Source organism: Pristiophorus japonicus, chromosome 3, assembly GCF_044704955.1.
Source record: "Pristiophorus japonicus isolate sPriJap1 chromosome 3, sPriJap1.hap1, whole genome shotgun sequence".
NCBI classification, from domain to species: Eukaryota; Metazoa; Chordata; class Chondrichthyes; family Pristiophoridae; genus Pristiophorus; species Pristiophorus japonicus.
Window position 1 is genome coordinate 79760867 of NC_091979.1, and position 23317 is coordinate 79784183.

Below are 23317 nucleotides of genomic sequence, written 5' to 3' on the forward strand. Positions count from 1 at the left end.
GCAGTACTTGACGATCCTATGAATATAAAGGATTTTTTTAAAATAAGGACTCTTGTCCCCACTGCTAAATGTATATATTTTTCAATACGTTTATTCCTCTTTCACACTCTCCAAGATCACCTGAAAAGTGCATCATTAGTAATTCTGCATGTTTGCCACGTTTGAAAATGTAGAAGTTTTAAAATGATTGCTATAACAAATGGTTCTCACTAATTACTGTACTGATATTCAACAGTGCAATTTTTAATGGTAACTTAATAAAGTAATTATTGGGTATAAAGTAATTATTGGGTATAAATATGCAAATTAGCTATTTTATTGTATTACTTTGAATAGAGAAGTACATGCATACATACAAGTATGGCATTAAGAAAATGAAGTGCAGGTACAATGTCCCGAATCCGGAATTCCGAAAACCGGAATTGTCCGAAAACCGAACATTTTTTTAGCGGTCAAGATGGCGACATCCGGCAGCGAGGGATGGAAGATTGGCAAGCGGCTAGGAGCAGAGGATCGGCGGGAAGCAACAACAGCGAGGTCTGAAATATGACAAAACCTAAAAGCCGGCACAGATTCGGTCCCGAGGTTGCTGGATTTCAGACTTGCTTTTCTTGTCTGAAATCCAGAAAAACCCAAAAACCAGCACAGACTCGGTCCCGAGGTTGCCAGATTTCAGATGTTGTACCTGTAGTTACATTACACAGCTTATTCAAGAGTACAAAGGAGAAAATGTATTAACTATTTTGTTTTTAAAGCCACACTTATTACTGGAACCTTTTTTCAAGATGGTAGGCAATCACATTGCGACATAACTAGAACTTTATTTATCGCAATGAAAAATATGAGTAAGATTTGGTATCTCATAATTATGAATAACATAGCGTACTCTGTCTAAAGGTGAAAGGTTTTAATGAACATACAACGTGGCAGTGCCTGTTAAACTATCAGTGACTTAACTTTCTATACAGTACTAACAGGAAGTAATTTACAAGCAGTTTCTTAGACATTATACAGCAATAAAACAAAATATGATAACTGTCACATGATGAAGTATGGCAACACTGGAAACGAACAGAATACTATTAAATAAAGTATCTGTATATGAGTCAAATCATTTTTCAGTTTCTTAAAAATACTAGTACAACAGATCCTTTTTGCAACACTCAGATATAAACACACATTAAGAAACTATGAAACAATGTCCTTGCTATAAACATTTTTCTCTCACTCCCAGGACTATTGTAGAAAGGATTTGTTCTAAATGCTAAAATTCTACAGCCACGAAGAAAGGAATAGAACTAACAGTCTGGATGTGCAACGGTAATATATTCTAAACTATGGTTGAAAAAAAGTAAGGGTAAAAAATAAATAAACAGCACAAGTCTGTTGGAAAAAAAAGGTCCTTGTTTAGGAACATCTGTTTTTTTGCATTTGTTAAACTCTCAAACTTTACCTTTATCAGTGAGATTCCAATTGCATCAGGCTTCACATGTTTTTTCATTTGATCACAAAGTCGTCCAATAAACTGATGGGGTAAAACAAAGACAAATATATCTGCCCCATCTGCTGCTTCAGTGATGTTTGGTACAGCAACCTGTAAAACAGGAAATGATTTGCAAACAGAATGCCAAAAATGATACAACAAGTTGAAGTTAGTTATGTTATTAGACTGTACCAAAATGAATTTGAAAAGTATCTGCCTACACCAATCAAGCTAACATCGAATAAGATGCAAGACATACTACATGCATTCTGAGATGCTGTTAATTAAAAGGGTTAGACTTGCAGTCTGAGAGATCCCTGCAAGGCAGCCAAAGCCTTCACACATTTTGTTCCTATTAAGTAGACCAGTATCAGCCTGCCAGAATTGAAGAATACCAATATAGACCTTGGAAGAGCACTATCAAAAAGTATATCTCCTTAATAAGATTTAATATATGTAAAGCAAAGAATAGTAAAAGAACCATTGACATTTATAGCACAGGAGGCCATTTGACCCATCATGTGTGCTCGGCTCTTTTCTAGAGCAATCCAAAACTAATCCCATTGCCCTGCTCTTTCCCCATATCTTTGTATATTCATCTGCTTCAAATATTTATCTGATCATCCCATAAAAGATGCAGTGGCATCTGCCTCAACCACTTGGTAAAATATTCCATGCTCCAACGAGCCTCTGTGTAAAGACATTTCTCCTAACCACTCTCCTCCTTTCTTAGTAACAATTTTAAATTGGTGATCTTATGTCACTAATCCCTTAACCAGAAGAAATAATAGTTTCCTATTCACTATCAAACCACATGTTTTTTTTTTTAAAACCTCAACTGAATCTCCACGTAGCTTTCTTTGATCAAGTGGAATTAGTCCCAGTATCTCATCCCTCCTCACAAATATAGTTTCTCATCCTGGTATCATCTCAATGCTACACGCTCTATGGCTTTAAATGTATTTTCTATACTTGGGTGCCCAAACTTGCACATAATACTCTAACTGTGACATTTGAAATTCTAAGATCTGTATGCACTGGATTTCAAATGTTACATTTAGGACCCCATCATTAAAAAAATCACAAATTAAACATTGGTCGAACTTAATACAAAAATATAAAAGTTTTCATTATAACATAACAAATCTTAAAATCTAACTTAAGTAATGTATTCAAGATTTCTTTTTGTTTCTACTTAACATAATCTTATCTGTTAAAAGGACAAGGAAGATTCTGCAAGAATAGCTATGTGTAACTGCAATTAGACATTGCTCAACTTTGAACTAGGGTAAAATTGTGAAATCAGTTTTTGAAGCCATTTAACTATTTTGCAGTTGAGCAACTGATTACAACACTTGTTTGCTTCCACCATTTTTTTGGTTTCTCATTCGTAAATATAATTTCACAATTTGTACAAATGTAATAATTTATTATTTTAAACAAAACAACTTTAAAATTGAAATTTTACTCCTAAGTCACACACAACTTAGTGCTACGGTGTAAAATTTTCTTTGTTTGAAATAAAGATTTTTCTCTGTTAATCAGATATCGACAATAATTTGTCTTCACTTTATCTGGAACAATTGTATATTGTGGTATGACTGCAGCGCAAATTGTCTTTTGGATACCAAAATGATATGCCTGATTTTTATTATGATTTTGATGTCCATCACATCTACCATAGAAATAAGACACAAATTTGTTTTGTGACTTACTGATGCATTGGGGGGGAATTTTAACCCCCAAAAAAGGGCGAGTTGGGGTCGAGTGAGAGGTTAAAGAGTAAAAAAACATGAATCCCGATCCCAACCCGTCCACATCTGGTTTTAACGGAGGTAGGATGGGGCAGGCAGCCAACCCGCTCACAGGAGGCAGGTCTCCCATTTAACTATTATAATGGGGCTGGGTATCTCATGGTGATCCACCATTTAAATTTAACTGTGGCCGGGCGGGTAGGTTTCCCTGGCCTTGGGAAACCTGCCAGCTAAAAGGTGAGGACTACTGGATCCAAGAGGTAAGTGCCTTTACACTTACCTGCTGGATCCAGCGTCCCTGCCTCACCCATCCGCCTGCGATCGGATCCAACCCCCCCCACCCGATGGCCTCTAAACACAACCCACGATTTAGATGAAGGAATTGAGTGTAATCTCTCCAAGTTTGCGGATGACACTAAACTAGGTGGTGGTGTGAGCTGTGAGGAGGACGCTAAGAGGCTGCAGGGTGACTTGGACAGGTTAGGTGAGTGGGCAAATGCATGGCAGATGCAGTATAATGTGGATAAATGTGAGGTTATCCATTTTGGGGGCAAAAACACAAAGGCAGAATATTATCTAGATGGCGGCAGATTAGGAAAAGGGGAAGTGCAATGAGACCTGGGTGTCATGGTTCATCAGTCATTGAAAGTGGGCATGCAGGTACAGAAGGCGGTGAAGAAGGCAAATGGTATGTTGGCCTTCATAGCTAGGGGATTTGAGTATAGGAGCAGGGAGGTCTTACTGCAGTTGTACAGGGCCTTAGTGAGGCCTCATCTGGAATATTGTGTTCAGTTTTGGTCTCCTAATCTGAGGAAGGACATTCTTGCTATTGAGGGAGTGCAACCAGACTGATTCCAGGGATGGCTGGGCTGTCAAAGAGGAGAGACTGGATCAACTGGGCCTTTATTCACTGGAGTTTAGAAGGATGAGAGGGGATCTCATAGAAACGTATAAGATTCTGATGGGACTGGACAGGTTAGATGCGGGAAGAATGTACCGATTTTGGGGAAGTCCAGAACCAGGGGACATAGTCTTAGGATAAGGGGTAGGCCATTTAGGATTGAGATGAGGAGAAACTTCTTCACTCAGAGAGTTGTTAACCTTTGGAATTCCCTGCCGCAGAGAATTGTTGATGCCAGTTCATTGGATATATTCAAGAGGGAGTTAGATATGGCCCTTACGGCTAAGGGGATCAAGGACTATGGAGAGAAAGCAGGAAAGGGGTACTGAGGGAATGATCAGCCATGATCTTATTGAATGGCAGTGCAGGCTCAAAGGGCAGAATGGCTTACTCCTGCACCTATTTTCTATGTTTCTCCCATCTTCCACTAACCCCCCCCGCCTCAGACCTCCTAACTCCTAACCGCCCCGGTCGCCTTTGAGGCCTCCACCCTCCAGCCCCCAACCACCCATCCGATCCTCATCCAGCCCTGATCCTCCGTCGACCCCTCGACCACCACACGCGATCCTCCTCCAGCTCCGACCACCTTCTCCCGATCCTTCCCTGGCCCCGACCATCCTTCCTCCCTCCTCTCTGTGGCCGAGTGACGCAGACCTTCCCGCCTGACAGCCAGCCAGCCTCTCCTTCTGGCTGGCTGCGGGCAGGAAATGGAGCTTTGAAATGTTAATCAGGCCCTGCCGTTAAATTCGACAGGGCCTGTGGGAAACCCTTTCTCCCAAGTTTCCCGACAGCTTTCTAGCCCTCTGCTCCCTATCCACCTCCAGATTAAAATTCTGGCCCTTATAAAAAGAATTATAATTTATAAGATTATGAAAAGCTGTTTTAGCAAGATCTGTTTTTTAAGAAATTATCATGAAGTCTTTAAAAGAGCAATGTTAAAGGTAAATTGGGTTACCAGAGTGCCACACCACCATGCAGTCTGAGAAATGGCAAGTAAAACTTTACAATTTCTGTGCAATGTTTCTTGAATGCAGTTCTTTGACTTACTACATTTTCTGGAAGCTTGTGACCTGGCAAGTACTTTATATTTTCGTGTTCTGTATTTATTACTTCTGTGAGTTTTCGACTATTTATTATTTCCTCATAAACCCACATTTTGACAAGTGGGTCAAACTGCTTTGATTTTGCTATATTTTTGCCAATAATCATGGCAACAACAGAACCCCTGAAAGAAACAGATAGAAGTCAGTTAAAAATCTTGACAATTCTGTCCAAAAATAACTTCACTACCAGTCAAACTAAAGCTCGACAATCTCCCCTACATCACTTGCTTTTTCACTCAGATATTTTAAACTTAGGGGGGAATTAGATAATGTTGGTCAGGATGTGGCACCAAATAGTGCACAGGGGAGCCAGAGGAGTGGTTGAGGACGTGCCACCTTTCCAACGGAGAACATAAGAACATAGGAAATAGGAGCAGGAGTAGGCCATTTGGCCCCTCGAGCCTTAGCCGCCATTCAAGAAGATCATGGCTGATCTGATCTTTGACTCAGCTTCACTTCCCCGCCCGCTTCCCATAACCCTTTATTCCCTTTTCGCTCAAACATCTGTCTATCTCTACCTTAAATATATTCAATGACCCAGCCTCCACAGCTCTCTGGGGTAGAGAATTCCATGGATTTACAACCCTCAGAGAAGAAATTCCTCCTCATCTCAGTTTTAAATGGGTGAGCCCTTATTCTGAAACTATGCCCCCTAGTTCTAGAATCCCCCACGAGAGAAAACATTCTCTCTGCATCTACCTTGTCGAGCCCCCTCAATATCGTATATGTTGCAATAAGATCACCCCTCATACTTCTAAACTCCAGTGAGTATAGGCCCAACCTACTCAACCTTTCTTCATAAGTCAACCCCTTCATCTCAAGAATCAATCTAGTAAACTTTCTCTGAACTCCCTACAATATCCTTCCTTAAATAAGGAGACGAAAACTGTACGTGGTACTTTAGCTGTGGCCTCACCAATACCCTGCACAGTTGTAGCAGGACTTCTCTGATTTATACTCCATCCCCCTTGCAATAAAGGCCAACATTCCATTTGCCTTCCTGATTACTTGCTGAGGAGAAGGCTTTGGAGTAACGGCACCAAGATCTCATGGGCACTCGACTGCAAAGAAGGATGTTCAGGCTCTGAGATGAGTCCCTGCAGATGTGCAGCAACTGACACCTGTGACTTGACCACCATTCTTTGAGGCAACATCAGGGAAGTTTTATCTTTGTTGCAGACCATCATCATCATAGACAGTCCCTCGGAATCGAGAAAGACTTGCTTCCACTCCTAAAGTGAGTTCTTTGATGGCTGAACAGTTCAATACGAGAGCCACAGACCCTGTTACAGGTGGGACAGACATTCGGCGAGGGAAAGGGTGGGTGGGGCTGGTTTGCTGCGCACTCCTTCTGCTGCCTGTGCTTGACCTCTTCACGCTCTTTGCATTGAGACTCAAAGAGCTATCAACACCCTCCCAGATGCACTGTCTTCACCTCAGGCGGTCTTCGGCCAGGGTTTCCCAGGTGTCAGTGGTGATGTTGCACTTTACCAGGGAGGCTTTGAGGGTGTCCTTGTAATGTTTCCGCTGCCCACCTTTAGCTCGTTTACCATGAAGGAGTTCCGTATAAAGCATTTGCTCAGGGAGTCTCGTATCTGGCATTCAAACTATGTGGCCTGCCCAGCAAAGCTGATCGAGTATGGTCAGTGCTTCAATACTGGGGATGTTAGCCTGGACGAGGACACTGATGTTGGTGCGCCTGTCCTCCCAGGGGATTTGCAGGATCTTGCGGAGACATCGTTGGTGATATATCTCCAGTGACTTGAGGTGCCTTCTATACATCGTCCATGCCTCAGTCGTTCATGCCACGCCTGTGTCTGCGCACATTCTGAGGCTGAACTCCAGGATATAGTCAAAGTATTCACTGAGGCATATGAAAGCATGGGCCTTACGCTTAACATCCGTAAGACAAAGGTCCTCCACCAGCCTGTCCCCGCCGCACAGCACTGCCCCCCAGTCATCAAGATTCACGGCGCAGCCCTCAACAACGTGGACCATTTCCCATATCTCGGGAGCCTCTTATCAACAAAGGCAGACATTGATGCGGAGATTCAACATCGCCTCCAGTGCGCTAGTTCAGCCTTCGGCCGTCTGAGGAAAAGAGTGTTTGAAGACCAGGCCCTCAAATCTACCACCAAGCAGCCCAATGCAGCGTGTGGCAGCTTCATTGGAGTCTGCAGTAGCCAACTCCTCCTCCCGCCCCCTCCCCACACCTCCCCCAACTAAAAAGAGACCCAGGAAGGACCACTCCGTTTCTCATCCTTCATAGAAGCATAGTCTGAAAATCTGGTAGTAGTAGGAGAGATTCAACAGCACCCTAACTATCAAATCCACCACTAGGACGTGGACTGTTGTCTTCCAGAACTTTCAGGATCTGATAGGAACATAGGAACAGAAGTAGGCCATTCAACCCCTCAAGCCTGCTCCGCCATTCAATTAGATCTTTGTTGATCTGCATCTCAACTCCTTTTACTCACCTTAGTTCCATATTCCTTCATACCCAAAAAATCCAAGAACCTCAGTTTTTACATTTTCAATTGGTCTGGCCTCAACAGCCTTTTGAGGTTCCAAATTTCCACTAATAAAAACAGAAAGTGCTGGAAACACTCAGCAGGTCGGGTAGCATCTGTGAAGAAACAGAGTTAATTGCCGGAATTTTGCTGGCACTCAGCGGACGGGATAGGTGGCAGGTCAGCTGTTACATTTAAAATGATTGACAGCGGGTCAGGAACCGCGCTGTTCATTGGCTGCATCAGCATGGAGCCTAAAATCGTAACTTCCGAGCACTGCTTGAAGCTAGCCTGTGCCTCTTAAAGGGACGGTGCATTGCGACTGGAGCAGGTGCTGGCAATCATGCAGGAAGTGAATCTGACCTGGGGAACAGTGAAGAATGGATCAACATGGGAGAGAGCGGGCCCCAAGGTTTTCAGACGCTGAACTGGAGGCCTTGGTGGAGGAGGTGGGAAAGTAGAACGGATGCCCTGGATCTGCTGGGGACCAGGAGGCCCTCCAGACACATGCTCAAAAGTCAGTGAGAGAAAACTGGCAGACACAACGTCACTCAATTTCACACTCGCAGCCACCAGCTCAGATACTGACACTGCGTGTAATTTAGGGGATAACATAGAGGCGGAATCTACACATGGTGAGACACTGGGCACGAGTGGATTACAGCCTGGGAGGGAGGGCAAGGATATCGCAGATGCCAGTGCTGCTGCAGAGGACTCAGATGAATGCTTCGATGGAGCAGGCTACATAAAAAAGCTTGGTGCATTGTGAAGCCTGCCAGAAAGCCTGCATTCAATGTCAAGGAACGTGGAGGAGTCCGGCACCAACTTGCCACAGGGCTTTGTGCAAAGCTTGGAGACCATCCTTTTCAGCATGGAAGTGGTGGCCAACTGTTACCTAAGGAAGGATATACTTGCCTTAGAGGGAGTGCAACGATGGTTCACTAGACTGATTCCTGGGATGGGGGAATTGTTCTATGAGGAGAGATTGAAGATACTAGGCCTATATTCCGTGGAGTTTAGAAGAATGAGAGATGATCTCATTGAAATGTATACAATTCTTAAGGGCTTGACAGGGTAGATGCTGGGAGGGCGTTTCCCCTGGCTGAGGAGTCTAGAACCAGGGGTCACAGTCTCTGAATAAGGGGTCGGCCATTTAGGACTGAGATGAGGAGACATTTCTTCACTGTAAGGGTTGTGAATTTTTGGAATTCTCTATCCCAGAGAGCTGTGGATGCTCAGTCACTGAGTATATTCAAGGTAGAGATCGATAGATTTTGGGATACTAAGAGAACCAAGGTATATGGGGATAGTGCGGGAAGGTGGAGTTGACGTTTATATGTAACATGGCATGATTTCATTTATAAATTTAATTTGGAATGTCTATTTTCTGGTGGGTTTTATTTCTGCATTGTGGCCAAGACGGCGATGAGATGCTCAATGACGGAGGGATAAGGAGCGTGTGACTGATGCTGAATGGGGAATTGGGGTTGCGGTTAAGGTATCTCACTCAAAGTAGTCCTTCACGTACAGCCAAAAGGGTCTATCTATGTTGCTGCCTCCCTTCCTCTTCCTCCTCCCCCTACTTCTCCTCATTCTTCCAGCAGCTTATCCTGATCTGCGTGGCCTCTGCTCATTCTCCCAGTCATGCTCTATTCCAAGGGAAGGCCTACGATTGCACCCATGTCTGGCAACAACTAGTTTGTGCAGAAGCCATGAAGTCAGCAAAAATGTCCTTCAGTACTTGCCACACCAGTCTCCGTAGACTTTTGCAACTTGAAACAACTATGGAAAGCACCAAACCCTTGTAGAATCGTACCAACAGCCAGAAGAAATCGACCAGCAACTATCCTGTAAGTATTTGATAATTCCTTTAAATAGCATTAGCGGGAGGTCCTACCGGCTACTTAATGGGGTGTTTAGCATTGCGAGGTTAAGAGAGGGTGTCAGCTGGAGCATTGAGCTCCAAAATGGTATCAAATCAGCATTGTATGCTGATTGACATCATGATCTGCCTGTTCTGCATACTTCCGGTGGTGTTAGCTACGTGCATACTAACACCTTCACCAATATGGTGTCCAGCGTGATTCATGGCAGAAGTGTAAGCACAAGCATCGGACGCCATTATGGTCCCCAAACAACACCCATCCGAGCCCAATTTTGCATCCCTATTGTTTATCCAACAAGGAAAGAATGTGCGAGTGAAGAGCTCAGGGAGGACTGAAAACATTGCAGTAACTTACAGCTAATATTGCAGTGACACAGAGGATTCTTAACCTGTTTTACCATATAATCTGGGCAAGTGGTTGCCTCTTCTGTTGAGGAAGTTGAGGGGGTTGACAATTGTGAGCTCACAAAGAATGTAGATGCCTTCTATTGCATCCTGCATCTTGGGAAAGCCAGCAACCCCATAAAACTGGATGGCCCTATCTCATTGATGCCTTGCTGGATGCTAAACTAGATGGATCTTTCAGCTCTGCGGAAACGTATGTCAGTCACTTGCCGAACACATACTTCTTGGGCCGCCCCGACCTGTGTGAGAATACCACTGTAGATCGGAGCTATAGAGCTGGAGCGCCCGGCCCTGGAACATCGTAGCGGAGGGGGCGGAGAATGAGGGTATGGGGCCCAGAAGAGCCAAGGGCCCAGGGGCAGCACGGATCTGCCCACACTGCGATATGTGTGCGCACTAGGTCCGTGCAGCAGAGCAGGTCTCCAGTCGTCCTGGTTAATCCTTGCCACTGGATAAAGGCCTAGCTCTGTCAAGCCCGTGTGGTGGCTGATGTGCAATGGTCACCACACGTTAAAAAAATCCACAGACAGGCATCTTCCACCCCCTCAACTGGAGTTCAGGACTGGAACATTGGGTCCTTCATTGAAACACCTGTGAACTCGTGGAAGCAAGTCATCCTCATTCGAGGGACCGCCTATGATGATGATGATAATGACATGCTCAGACAACACCCTGCGTAATACTACATTTGGCTGCCAGAATTGACTCTGTCATAACAGTTCAGTGGTTGTAACCGCCATGCCCAAGACAGATCTGTCGGGGCAGATGACCATATAGTAGTTGGCACAGTCCAGTTATTGCCTCATTTGGGAAGTGCACTCTTGATACACAACTCCTCATGAAGGACGTGTACTAGTATATTGTTTGGGGGTGGAGGAGGATTTCTAAGGTCACATCCTCAACTTTTGACTCACGCTGTTTTACTCCATCCTCTGTTACACGACAATGGCATACAAAGAGAATCCCACATTTGCTCTCAAGAAGCTCTCGCTGGGAGAGGGTTCCAGTGTTTTCATAATCCTACAGGCAATCAGAGGCAAGTCCAATGGTGTTGGTTCAAAACAAAAGTAAAGCATTGAACAAATTAATTCCCAGCTGCACTAATTGGTGTGCAAATCCTTCAGCAGTCTTCAGGCTCAAAAGATCCTCACTTCCACCAGTCACAGCTATCCGGGCTAATCAGAAATCTGCTTTGGGGAGTGCCCTGGACCCACTGGCAGATAAAATTCTGATCAGCGTTCTATACGTGTGTGGAGCTCATTCCAGCTCCTCTTACTGCTATGGTCCTTTTGTGAGATGTCACTTTGACTGTAGCCGGTTTCTATATTCGATACCGAACGGTTCCACCACCAAGGACACTCAGCAAATATTTCAACCTGTGTTATGAGACAGTTCAATTAAACCAACGTTTATCAATAAGGTTAACACTGCGGTTCAACTTGTACTAGTGGCTGCATCACTGGCAGCTCCAGATTTTCAGTATGTGGACAGTGTGTTCCTTCACACTTTATGGTACGTTACAGCGTCTATGTACAGCTATTACCTCTACAGCAAAAATACTGTACAAGTTTTAAATCGGGTGAAGTAAAATAAAGTGGTTCAAAGTTGGCCAGTGGTGTCTGGAAAGAGTACAACAAACAAAGGAGGAACTGGACCTTGCTTTCTCTGCTGAAAAGACAATGATTAAAATAATGTAGAGATATATGGAATTTTTCTCCTACAAGATTGTGAATTTAATAATAACTGAAAAATCTATAGATTTCTTTAAAAAAAAAGTGTGCCTTATGTTTCCCATCTAACTTACCCTTAGCATACTGTGAGCATAACTTCATGAAATTCAAGGCACCAGCATCACTGGCCCTCATCTAAATATATGTAAATCAGGTGCCTTCTTCGACCTTTGACATCGTCAACCGCGAGGGTCTATGGAGCGTCCTCCTCCATTTCGGATGCCCCCAAAAGTTCGTCAACATCTTCCACCTGCTCCACGACATGCAGGCCGTGATCCTTACCAACGGATCCATTATAGACCCAATCCACGTCCGGACCGGGGTCAAACAGGGCTGCGTCATCGCCCCAACCCTCATCTCAATCTGCCTTGCTGCCATGCTCCACCTCACAGTCAACAAACTCCCCGCTGGAGTGGAACTAAACTACAGAATCAGTGGGAACCTGTTCAACCTTCGCCGTCTCCAGGCCAGGTCCAAGACCACCCCAACCTCTGTCGTCGAGCTACAGTACGCGGACGACGCCTGCGTCTATGCATATACAGAGGCTGAACTCCAGGACATAGTCGACATATTTACTGAGGCATACGAAAACATGGGCCTTACACGAAACATCCGTAAGACAAATGTCCTCCACCAGCCTGTCCTCACCGCACTGCCCCCCAGTCATCAAGATCCACGGCACAGCCCTAGATAACGTGGACTATTACCCATACTTCGTGAGCTCCTATCAACAAGAGCAGACATTGATGACGAGATTCAACACCGCCTCCAGTGCGCCAGTGCAGCCTTCGGCCGCCTCAGGAAAAGAGTGTTCGAAGACCAGGCCCTCAAATATGCCACCAAGCTCATGGTCTACAGGGCTGTAGTAATATCCTCCCTCCTGTATGGCTTAGAGACATGGACCATGTACAGTAGACACCTCAAGAAATACCACCAATGATGGCTCCGCAAGATCCTACAAATCCCCTGGGAGGTCAGACACACCAACATTAGCGTCGTCGCCCAGGCCAATATCCCCTGCATTGAAGCACTGACCACACTTGATCAGCTCTGCTGGGCAGGCGACATTATCTGCATCCCAAAGCAAGCACTCTAAACTCCTTCACGGCAAATGAGCCAAAGGTGGGCAGAGTTAATGTTACAAGGACACCCTCAAAGCCTCCCTGATAAAGTGCAACATCCCCACCGACACCTGGGAGTCCCTGGCCAAAGACCATCCTAAGTGGAGGAAGTGCATTTGGGAGGGCGCTGAGAACCTGGAGTCTCGCCGAAAGCATGCAGAAATCAAGCGCAGGCAGTGGAAAGAGCGTGCGGCAAATCTGTCCCACCCTCCCTTATGTTCAACGACTATCTGTCCCATTTGTGACAGGGACTTTGGTTCTCGTATTGGACTGTTCAGCCACCTAAGGACTGACTCATTTTAAGAGTGGAGGCAAGTCTTCCTCGAGACTGCCTATAATGATGATGCATGAGGACTTGACGACTAAATGACAATCACCAATTCAGAACTGTTTTGGGATAGAAAACTGGAGGAAATGGCTTCTCCACCAACTTGTTGGCCAGAAAAAGTAACTGCCCCGATTTCAAGCCCTACAAAGGATTACAACATAAACGATGCTGTCATATCAAACAACATTGGGATAACTCTTTCAAACATGCTAAAGAGATAACGATACATTTTTTTTAAATCGTGCCCAGATCAGGAAAGAGGTACAATGTCAGTAAATGGGGATGATAATTCAATGATTAGATTTGGTATACATTGATCAAAACTCGACAGTGTCAGTGTGTGCAAATTGTTATCTAATATCGTTTTGTTGTTCACAGTTGCTAGACAAACTATTCTTTTTTTTCTTGATGTCCCCAATCCAAGCCTGTTGAAGCTTCTAATGGTGTTGTGCTCCGAGGCTGCACTACATGCAGCTCCTGGGCGTAGTCATGGATTTACGTTCTACGATTAACAGTCACCAGATCCTTGAGTAAAGAACCAAGGATCCTCCCACTTACACGACATGGAATCTATAACACTAACAATATCTAAAAGGAACAAATGAAACACAACTCGTGTCCAACATACCAGTTGCCGGATCCAACGATGCACACCTTCTTGAGAAAAGACATGTTAAAGAGTTGTTAGATCAGACAAGTTAGGAATGGTTCAGTTGCAGCTGCCCTGTGGAGTGTTTCTAGCTCTACACGGCGAGGTTAAAGTCAGTTGGAGCTGGTGTAACTTCCTTACTAGCTTTCCCGCAGTCAGTGATTGGCTTGTGGCTCTGTCGATCACACAGTGAATCATATTTACGTTGCATCGCTGTTACTGGCCCGAAGAGGAGACATTTCTCATTTGAATCCTTAACCTTCACCACTTCTCAGTGTTTTCTCTGATCGGAAATGGACGATTATTTTTTTCACTGTTTAATTTTATTGCGGATCAATTAAATGTAACACATTAAATAATTTTCTTACAAAAGCGAAATACAGCAGATGCTGGAAATCTGAAATAAAAACAGAAAATGCTGGAAATACTCAGCAGGTCAGGCAGCATCTTGAAGAGAGAAACAGAGTTAACGTTTCAGGTCGATGACCTTTTGTCAGAACTAGAAAAAGTTAGAGATGTAGCAGGTTTTAGGCAAATACAGAGGTAGGGAAAGGGGGCGGGAGGAAAGAACAAAAGGGGAGGTCTGTGATAGGGTGGAAGGCAGTAGGGATTAAATGACAAAAGGGATGATGGTATTTTAAAAAATAATTATCTGTCTTTTTCAGTGAAGGTGTAAAATCAAATGTACAATAGTAGTGTATAAATGTAGGTAATTTACACAATGTATTGTGATGTATGAAAGTGTATTTTTGAATATTTCCCCCTTTTAATTTTCCAATTTTCTCCCACCTCTCCTGAAGCATACTTCCACAAGTAATAATCACCATCTGCTACCTTGCTGACATTGCCATCCTTCATGTACGAACCTAGACAATGAAGATCAGCAGAGTATTCATACCAAGCCTAATTGTGTCTTCACCTGATAGCCACACAACTGCACTTTCAAAAAGGGAATGCTGGACAAAAATTAGGACCAAAAATGTATTTTCTGTTCCAAAGCCATTTTATTTTTTTCAGTGCAACATTGGAAATCATTGTGTATTCCCTGCTCACATTTCAGTTCACTTTATGGCGTTTTTCTATCCACACAAATAGTGGACAATTTACGCACTATCAGATTTTAATTCCTGTGGAAATGTGCCACAATGAATCTGCTCAGTTTATTTTGGTCACATCATTTTTGATATGATACCTATTTGAAAGTAGTAGATGGCGAATCGGATTAACACTAACTGCATGATTCATGAGCAGAAAAAAATGCCAAATGATTTTTAAAATTTAATTGTTCTTGGGATCTGGTTTACACTGGCAGGGCCATGTTTACAGTTGCCTGGTAAAGCTGTTGCCGGGCTTCTCTTTGAACCATCGCAGCCTTCAGGTGATGGTGCTTCCAAGATGGTGTTAGATGGGAATTGCATGATTTTAATCCAGTGATGATGTAGTCAGTATCATGATGTGGACATACAATTTGTGATTTGCAAGGGAGCTTAGAGATGATTGTCTTCCCATGATGTTAACTATCATACTTTGACTTCTATGTTAATAATGTGGGCAAAAGAGAATGAAATATTGAAAATTATTTAGCCAAATTGTACTGCCGCTAATATTTATGGGAATTCAATAAGCTTTAAATAAATCACGTTTTATAAGATGTGAATTCCAGTTATTTCTTAAATACAAAGAAAAAATAATTGTACAGAATTCAGCACTTTCACGACTAAATCACTTCCAAAAATTAAAAAAATATATATTTACACCTACATATCTCCCACATAAACCTCCCATTTATATGTGGGATGATTAATAGGTTCATCTTATCAATAATGCCATCAGCAACAACTTATGTTTATTTATTATTTCTCATATAAAACATCTCAGAGCACTTTGTGTGGAAAGATGGGCATCAAGCAGAAAAAAGAGCGCGTAAATGGAGAAGACCAAAGGCCTGGTGGAAGAGGTGGATGTTTGGAAGGCTTCTGAAGTGAGCGAGGACAGTTGAAAACCAAAGTCGTTTAAGAGAATTTGGAGGGCTGGTCCAGAGTGACTGAATTATCAGCCACCAGGAATCAAGCAGTGATCCATAGTCAAGAGGAATGGAGTGTATGGAATGACAGTATAGCTGGTGAATATAGCTCATATCGGATAGAAAGAGACCTTGGAGGGTTTTGAAGATGAGGACAAGGATACTGACATCAATTCACTGGGGTACAGAGAATTAATGGAGCTTGACAACACTGGGAGTGGTGGATGTGTATGACTTTGTACAAGACATGAACTGTGAACTTCTAAATCAATTTAAGTTTGCCAAGAGTGAAGAGGGCCTTTAAGAGGTCAATACTTGAGGCCCATGCCTAGGCGGGCCACATTGTTCACAAGCCTGACACAAGACTCCCAAAGCAAGCGCTCTACTCGGAACTTCTACACGGCAAGCGGAACCATTTCAAGGACACCTTCAAAGCCTCCTTGATAAAGTGCAACATCCCCACCGACACCCGGAAATCCCTGGCCAAAGACCGCCCTAAGTGGAGGAAGAGCATCGGGGAGGGCGCTAAGCACCTTGAGTCTCATCTTCGAGAGCATGCAGAAAGCAAGCACAGGCAGCGGAAGGAGCGTGTGGCAAACCAGTCTCCTCACCCACCCTTTCCTTCAATGACTGTCTGACTGTCTGTCCCACCTGTGACAGAGACTGTAATTCCTGTATTGGACTGTTCAGTCACCTAAGAACTCACTTTTAGAGTGGAAGCAAGTCTTCCTCGATTTTGAGAGACTGCCTATGATGATGATGATGAATACTTGAGGCACTGATAGTGTGGATTAAGGTTTCAGAGGCAATAAAAGAGGCAGAGGTGTGGTTCTGGACAAAGAAGAATCTGGTCCTGGCATTGAGGATCAAGCAGAAGCCAAGTTTGCACACCATCAGCTTCCTGCTGAGGGAGCAACCAATGACGAGGTTGTTAATGGCTGAAGGACATGATTAACCAGATTGAGCGATGCAACAACAACTTGTATTTATCATCATCATCATCATAGGCAGTCCTTCAAAATCGAGGAAGACTTGCTTCCACTCTAAAAGCGAGTTCTCAGGTGACTGTACAGTCCAATATGGGAATTAGTCTCTGTCACATGTGGGACAGACAGTCGTTGAAGGAAAGGGTGGGTGGGGACTCTGTTTGCCGCACGCACCTTCCGCTGCCTGCGCTTGTTTTCTGCATGCTCTCAGCGACGAGACTCGAGGTGCTCAGCGCCCTCCCGGATGCTCTTTCTCCACTTAGAGCGGTCTTTAGCCAGGGATTCCCAGGTGTCGGTGGGGATGCTGCACTTTATCAAGGAGGCTTTGAAGGTGTCCTTGAAATGTTTCCTCTTCCCCCCTGGGGCTCGCTGCTGTGTAGGAGTTCCGAGTAGAGCGCTGGCTTTATATATTGCTTTTAATGTAGTAAAACGTACTGTACATGGTCCATGTCTCTGAGCCATACAGGAGGGCGGGTATTACTACAGCCCTATAGACCATGAGCTTGGTGGCAGATTTGAGGGCCTAGTCTTCGAACATTCTTTTCCTCAAGCAGCTGAAGGCTGCACTGGAGGCGGTGTTGAATCTCATCGTCAATGTCTGCTGTTGTTGATAAGAGGCTCCCAAGTCGCTGGACAAATACTACCAACGATGTCTCCGCAAGATCCTGCAAATCCCCTGGGAGAAAGACGCACCAACGTTAGCGTCCTCGACCAGGCCAACATCTGCAGCATTGAAGCGCTGACCACACTTGATCAGCTCCATTGGGCGGGCCACATTGTTCGCATGCCAGACATGAGATTCCCAAAGCAAATGCTCTACTCGGAACTCCTTCACGGCAAACGAGCCAAAGGTGGGCAGAGGAAACATTACAAGGACACCCTCAAAGCCTCCCTGATAAAGTGCAACATCCCCACTGACACCTGGGAGTCCCTGGCCAAAGACCGCCCTAAGTGGAGGAAGTGCATCCGGGAGGGTGCTGAGCACCTTGAGTTAAATTAAAAAGTAGGACCTCAAAGGTAGTAATCTCAGGATTTCTACCAGTGTCACGTGCTAGTCAGAGTAGGAATAGCAGGATAGTTCAGATGAATACGTGGCTTGAGGAATGGTGCAAGGGGGAGGGATTTAAATTTCTGGGACATTGGAACTGGTTCTGGGGGAGGTGGGACCAGTACAAACCAGATGGTCTGCACCTGGGCAGGACCAGAACAGACCTCCTAGGCGGAGTGTTTGCTAGTGCTGTTGGGGTGGGTTTAAAATAATATGGCAGGGGATGGGAATCTATGCAGGGAGACAGAGGGAAGTAAAATGGGGGCAGAAGCAAAAGGTAGGAAGGAGAAAAGTAAGAGTGGAGGGCAGAGAAATCAAGGGCAAAAATCAAAAAGGGCCACATTACAACATAATTCTAAAAGGACAAAGAATGCTAAAAAAAACAAGCCTGAAGGCTGAGTCTCAATGCAAGGAGCATTCGTAATAAGATGGATGAATTAACTGCGCAGATAGCTGTTAACGGATATGATGTAATTGGGATTACGGAGACATGGCTCTAGGGTGACCAAGGCTGGGAACTCAACATCCAGGGGTATTCAATATTCAGGAAGGATAGACGGAAAGGAAAAGGAGGTGGGGTAGCGTTAATGGTTAAAGAAGAGATTAACGCAATATAAGGAAGGACATTAGCTTGGATGATGTGGAATCTATATGTGTAGAGCTGGAGACACCAAAAGGCAGAAAACATTAGTGGGAGTTGTATACAGACCACCAAACAGTAGTAGGGAGGTTGGGGATGGCATCAAACAGGAAATTAGGGATGCGTGCAATAAAGGTACAACAATTATCATGGGTGACTTTAATTTACATATAGATTGGGCTAGCCAAACTGGTAGCAATACTGTGGAGGAGGATTTCCTGGACTGCATAAGGGATGGTTTTCGAGACCAATATGTCAAGGAACCAACAAGAGATCAGGCCATCCTAGACTGGATCTTGTGTAACAAGAGAGGATTAATTAGCAATCTTGTTGTGCGAGGCCCTTTGGGGAAGAGTGACCATAATATGGTAGAATTCTTCATTAAGATGGAGAGTGACACAGTTAATTCAGAGACTAGAGTCCTGAACTTAAAGAAAGGTAACTTTGATGGTATGAGATGCGAAGTGGCTAGGATAGACTGGAGAATGATACTTAAAGGGTTGATGGTAGATAGGCAATGGCAGACATTTAAAGATCACGTGGATGAACTACAACAATTGTACATCCCTGTCTGGCATAAAAATAAAACGGGGAAGGTGTTAAATCCAAGAAAAAGGCATATAAATTGACCAAAAAAAGCAGCAAACCTGAGGACTGGGAGAAATTTAGAATTCAGCAGAGGAGGACTAAGGGTTTAATTAGGAGAGGGAAAATAAGAGTATGAGAGTAAGCATGCAGGGAACATAAAAACTGACTGCAATAGCTTCTATAGATATGTGAAGAGAAAAAGATTAGTGAAGACTAATATAGGTCCCTTGCAGTCAGAATCAAGTGAATTCATAATGGGGAACAAGGAAACGGCAGACCAACTGAACAAATACTTTGGTTCTGTCTTCACTAAGAAAGACACGAATAACCTCCCGAAAATACTAGGGGACCGAGGGTCTAGCGAGAAGGAGAAACCGAGGGAACTGAGGGAAATCTTTAATAGTAAGGAAACAGTGTTAGGGAAATTGATGGGATTGAAGGTACAGCAGATATCATGGGTGACTTTAATCTACATATTGATTGGGCTAACCAAACTGGTAGCAATGCGGTGGAGGAGGATTTCCTGGAGTGTATTCGGGATGGTTTTCAAGACCAATATGTCAAGGAACCAACTAGAGAGCAGGCCTTCCTAGACTGGGTCTTGTGTAATGACAAAGGATTAATTAGCAATCTTGTTGTGCGAGGCCCCTTGGGGAAGAGTGACCATAATATGGTAGAATTCGTCATTAAGATGGGGAGTGACACAGTTAATTCAGAGACTAGAGTCCTGAACTTAAAGAAAGGTAACTTCGATGGTATGAGACGTGAAGTGGCTAGGATAGACTGGCGAATGATCCTTGACTGTAGATAGGCAATGGCAGACATTTAAAGATCACATGGATGAACTACAACAATTGTACATCCCTGTCTGGCATAAAAATAAAACAGAGAAGGTGTTAAATCCAAGGAAGAGGCATATAAATTGGCCAGATAAAGCAGCAAACCTGAGGACTGGGAGAAATTTAGAATTCAGCAGAGGAGGACTAATGGTTTAATTAGGAGGGGGAAAATAGAATATGAGAGGAAGCTTGCTGGGAACATAAAAACTGACTGCAAAAGCTTCTATAGATATGTGAAGAGAAAAAGATTAGAGAAAACAAACGTAGGTCCCTTGCAGTCAGATTCAGGTGAATTTATAATGGGGACAAAGAAATGGCAGACCAGATAAACAAATACTTTGGTTCTGGCTTCACGAGGGAAGACACAAATAATCTTCTGGAAATACTAGGGGACCGAGGGTCTAGCGAGAAGGAGGAACCGAAGGAAATCCTTATAAGGCGAGAAATTGTGTTAGGGAAATTGATGGGATTGAAGGCCGATAAATCCCCAGGGCCTGATTTTCTGCATCCCAGAGTACTTAAGGAAGTAGCCCTAGAAATAGTGGATACATTGGCGATCATTTTCCAACAGTCTATCGACTCTGGATCAGTTCCTATGGACTGGAGGATAGCTAATGTAACACCACTTTTATAGAAAGGAGCGAGAGAGAAAACAGGTAATTATAGACCGGTTAGCCGGACATCAGTAGTGGGGAAAATGTTGGAATCAATTATTAAGGATGAAATAGCAGCGCATTTGGAAAGCAGTGACAGGATCGGTCCAAGTCAGTATGGATTTATGAAAGGGAAATCCTGCTTGACAAATCTTCTAGAATGTTTTGAGGATGTAACTGGTAGAGTGGACAAGGGAGAAACAGTGGATGTGGTGTATTTGGACTTCCAAAAGGCTTTTGACAAGGTCCCACACAAGAGATTGGTGTGCAAAATTAAAGCGCATGGTATTGGGGGTAATGTACTGACGTGGATAGAGAACTGGTTGGCAGTCAGGAAGCAGAGAGTCGGGATAAACGGGTCTTTTTCAGAATGGCAGGCAATGATGAGTGTGGTGCCGCAGGGCTCAGTGCTGGGACCCCAGCTATTTACAATATACATTAATGATTTAGATGAAGGAATTGAGTGTAATATCTCCAAGTTTGCAGATGACACTAAGCTGGTTGGCAGTGTGAGTTGTGAGAAGAACGCTAAGAGGCTGCAGGGTGACTTGGACAGGTTAGGTGAGTGGGCAAACGCATGGCAGATGCAGTATAATGTGGATAAATGTGAGATTATCCACTTTGGGGGCAAAAATACGAAGGCAGAATATTATCTGAATGGCGACAAATTAGGAAAAGGGGAGGTGCAACGAGACCTGGGTGTCATGGTACATCAGTCATTGAAAGTTGGCCTGCAGGTACAGCAGGCGGTGAAGAAGGCAAATGTTATGTTGGCCTTCATAGCTAAACGATTTCAGTATAAGAGCAGGGAGGTCTTACTGCAGTTGTACAGGGCCTTAGTGAGGCCTCACCTGGCATATTGTGTTCAGTTTAGGTCTCCTAACAATAGGAAGGACGTTCTTGCTATTGATGGAGTGCAGCAAAGGTTCACCAGACTGATTCTCGGGATGGCAGGACTGACATATGAGGAGAGACTGGTTCAACTGGGCCTGTATTCACTGGAGATTAGTAGGATGAGAGGGGATCTCATAGAAAGATATAAAATTCTGATGGGACTGGACAGGTTAGATGCAGGAAGAATGTTCCCGATGTTGGGGACATCCAGAACCAGGGGACATAGTCTAAGGATAAGGGGCAAGCCATTTAAGACTGAGATGAGGAGAAACTTCTTCACTCAAGAGACTTGTTAACCTGTGGAATTCCCTACCGCAGAGTTGTTGATGCCAGTTCATTGGATATATTCAAGAGGGAGTTAGATATGGCCCTTACAGCTAAAGGGATCAAGGGGTATTGAGAGAAAGCAGGAAAGGGGTACTGAGGTGAATGATCAGCCATGATCTTATTGAATGGTGGTGCAGGCTCGAAGGGCCGAATGGCCTACTCCTGCACCTATTTTCTATGTTTCTATGTAACTAAGGCCGATAAATCCCCAAGGTCTGATCGTCTGCATCCCAGAGTACTTAAGGAAGTGGCCCTAGAAATACTAGATGCATTGGTGGTCATTTTTCAACATTCCATGGACTCTGGATCAGTTCCTATGGATAGTTCATGTAACCCCACTTTTGAAAAAAGGAGAGAGAAAACAGGAAATTATAGACCGGTTAGCCTGACATCGCTGGTGGGGAAAATGCTGGAATCAATTATTGAAGATGTAATAGCAGCGCATTTGGAAAGCAGTGATAGGATCGGTCCAAGTCAGCATGGATTTATGAAAAGGAAATCATGCTTGACACATCTTCTAGCATTTTTTGAGGATGTAACTAGTAGAGTGAATAAGGGAGAACCAGTGGATGTGGTATATTTGGACTTTCAAAAGACTTTTGACAAGGTCCCACACAAGAGATTAGTGTGCAAAATTAAGGCACATGGGATTTGGTGTAAAGTATTGATGTGGATAGAGAACTGGTTGGCAGACAGGAAGCAAAGAGTGGGAATAAACAGGTCCTTTTCAGAATGGCAGGCAGTGACTAGTGGGGTACCGCAAGGTTCAGTGCTGGGACCCCAGCTATTTACAATATATATTCATGATTTAGACGAAGGAATTGAATGTAATATCTCCACGTCTGCAGATGATACTAATCTGCGTGGCAGTGTGAGCTGTGAGGACGATGCTAAGGCTGCAAGGTGACTTGGACAGATTAGGTGGGTGGGCAAATGCATGGCAGATGCAGTATAATATGGATACGTGTGAGGTAATCCACTTTGGTGGCAAAAACAGGAAGGGAGATTATTATCTGAATGGTGACAGATTAGTAAAAGGGAGGTGCAATGAGACCTGGGTGTCATGGTACATCAGTCATTGAAAATAGGCATGCAGGTACAGCAGGCAGTTAAGAAGGCAAATGGCATGTTGGCCTTCATAGCGAGAGGATTTGAGTATAGGAGCAGGGAGGTCTTACTACAGTTGTACAGGGCCTTGGTGAGGCCACACCTTGAATATTGTGTACAGTTTTGGTCTCCTAATCTGAGGAAGGACATTCTTGCTATTGAGGGAGTGCAGCGAAGGTTCACCAGATTGATTCCTGGGATGACAGTACTGACATATGAAAAAAGACTGGATGGACTAGGCTTATATTCACTGGAACTTAGAAGAATGAGAGGGGATCTCAGAAACATATAAAATTCTGACGGGATTGGACAGGTTAGATGCAGGAAGAATGTTCCCGATGTT

The 23317-nt window shown here is 44.0% G+C and overlaps 1 protein-coding gene across 1 annotated transcript in view; it reads right to left on the reverse strand.

Annotated features, from left to right (window-relative positions):
- LOC139259766 (glycerol-3-phosphate dehydrogenase [NAD(+)], cytoplasmic-like) overlaps positions 1 to 14030 on the reverse strand; it is a 32700-nt gene extending 18670 nt beyond the window's left edge. Inside the window, exons 1-3 of the mRNA XM_070875482.1 lie at positions 13849 to 14030; positions 5186 to 5363; positions 1454 to 1594 (exon numbers count right to left, since the gene is read on the reverse strand). Of these exons, the coding sequence (XP_070731583.1) occupies positions 1454 to 1594; positions 5186 to 5363; positions 13849 to 13892 (363 nt within the window). The 5' untranslated portion in view covers positions 13893 to 14030. The remainder of the gene's footprint in view (positions 1 to 1453; positions 1595 to 5185; positions 5364 to 13848) is intronic.
- Positions 14031 to 23317: the final 9287 nt, after the last annotated feature.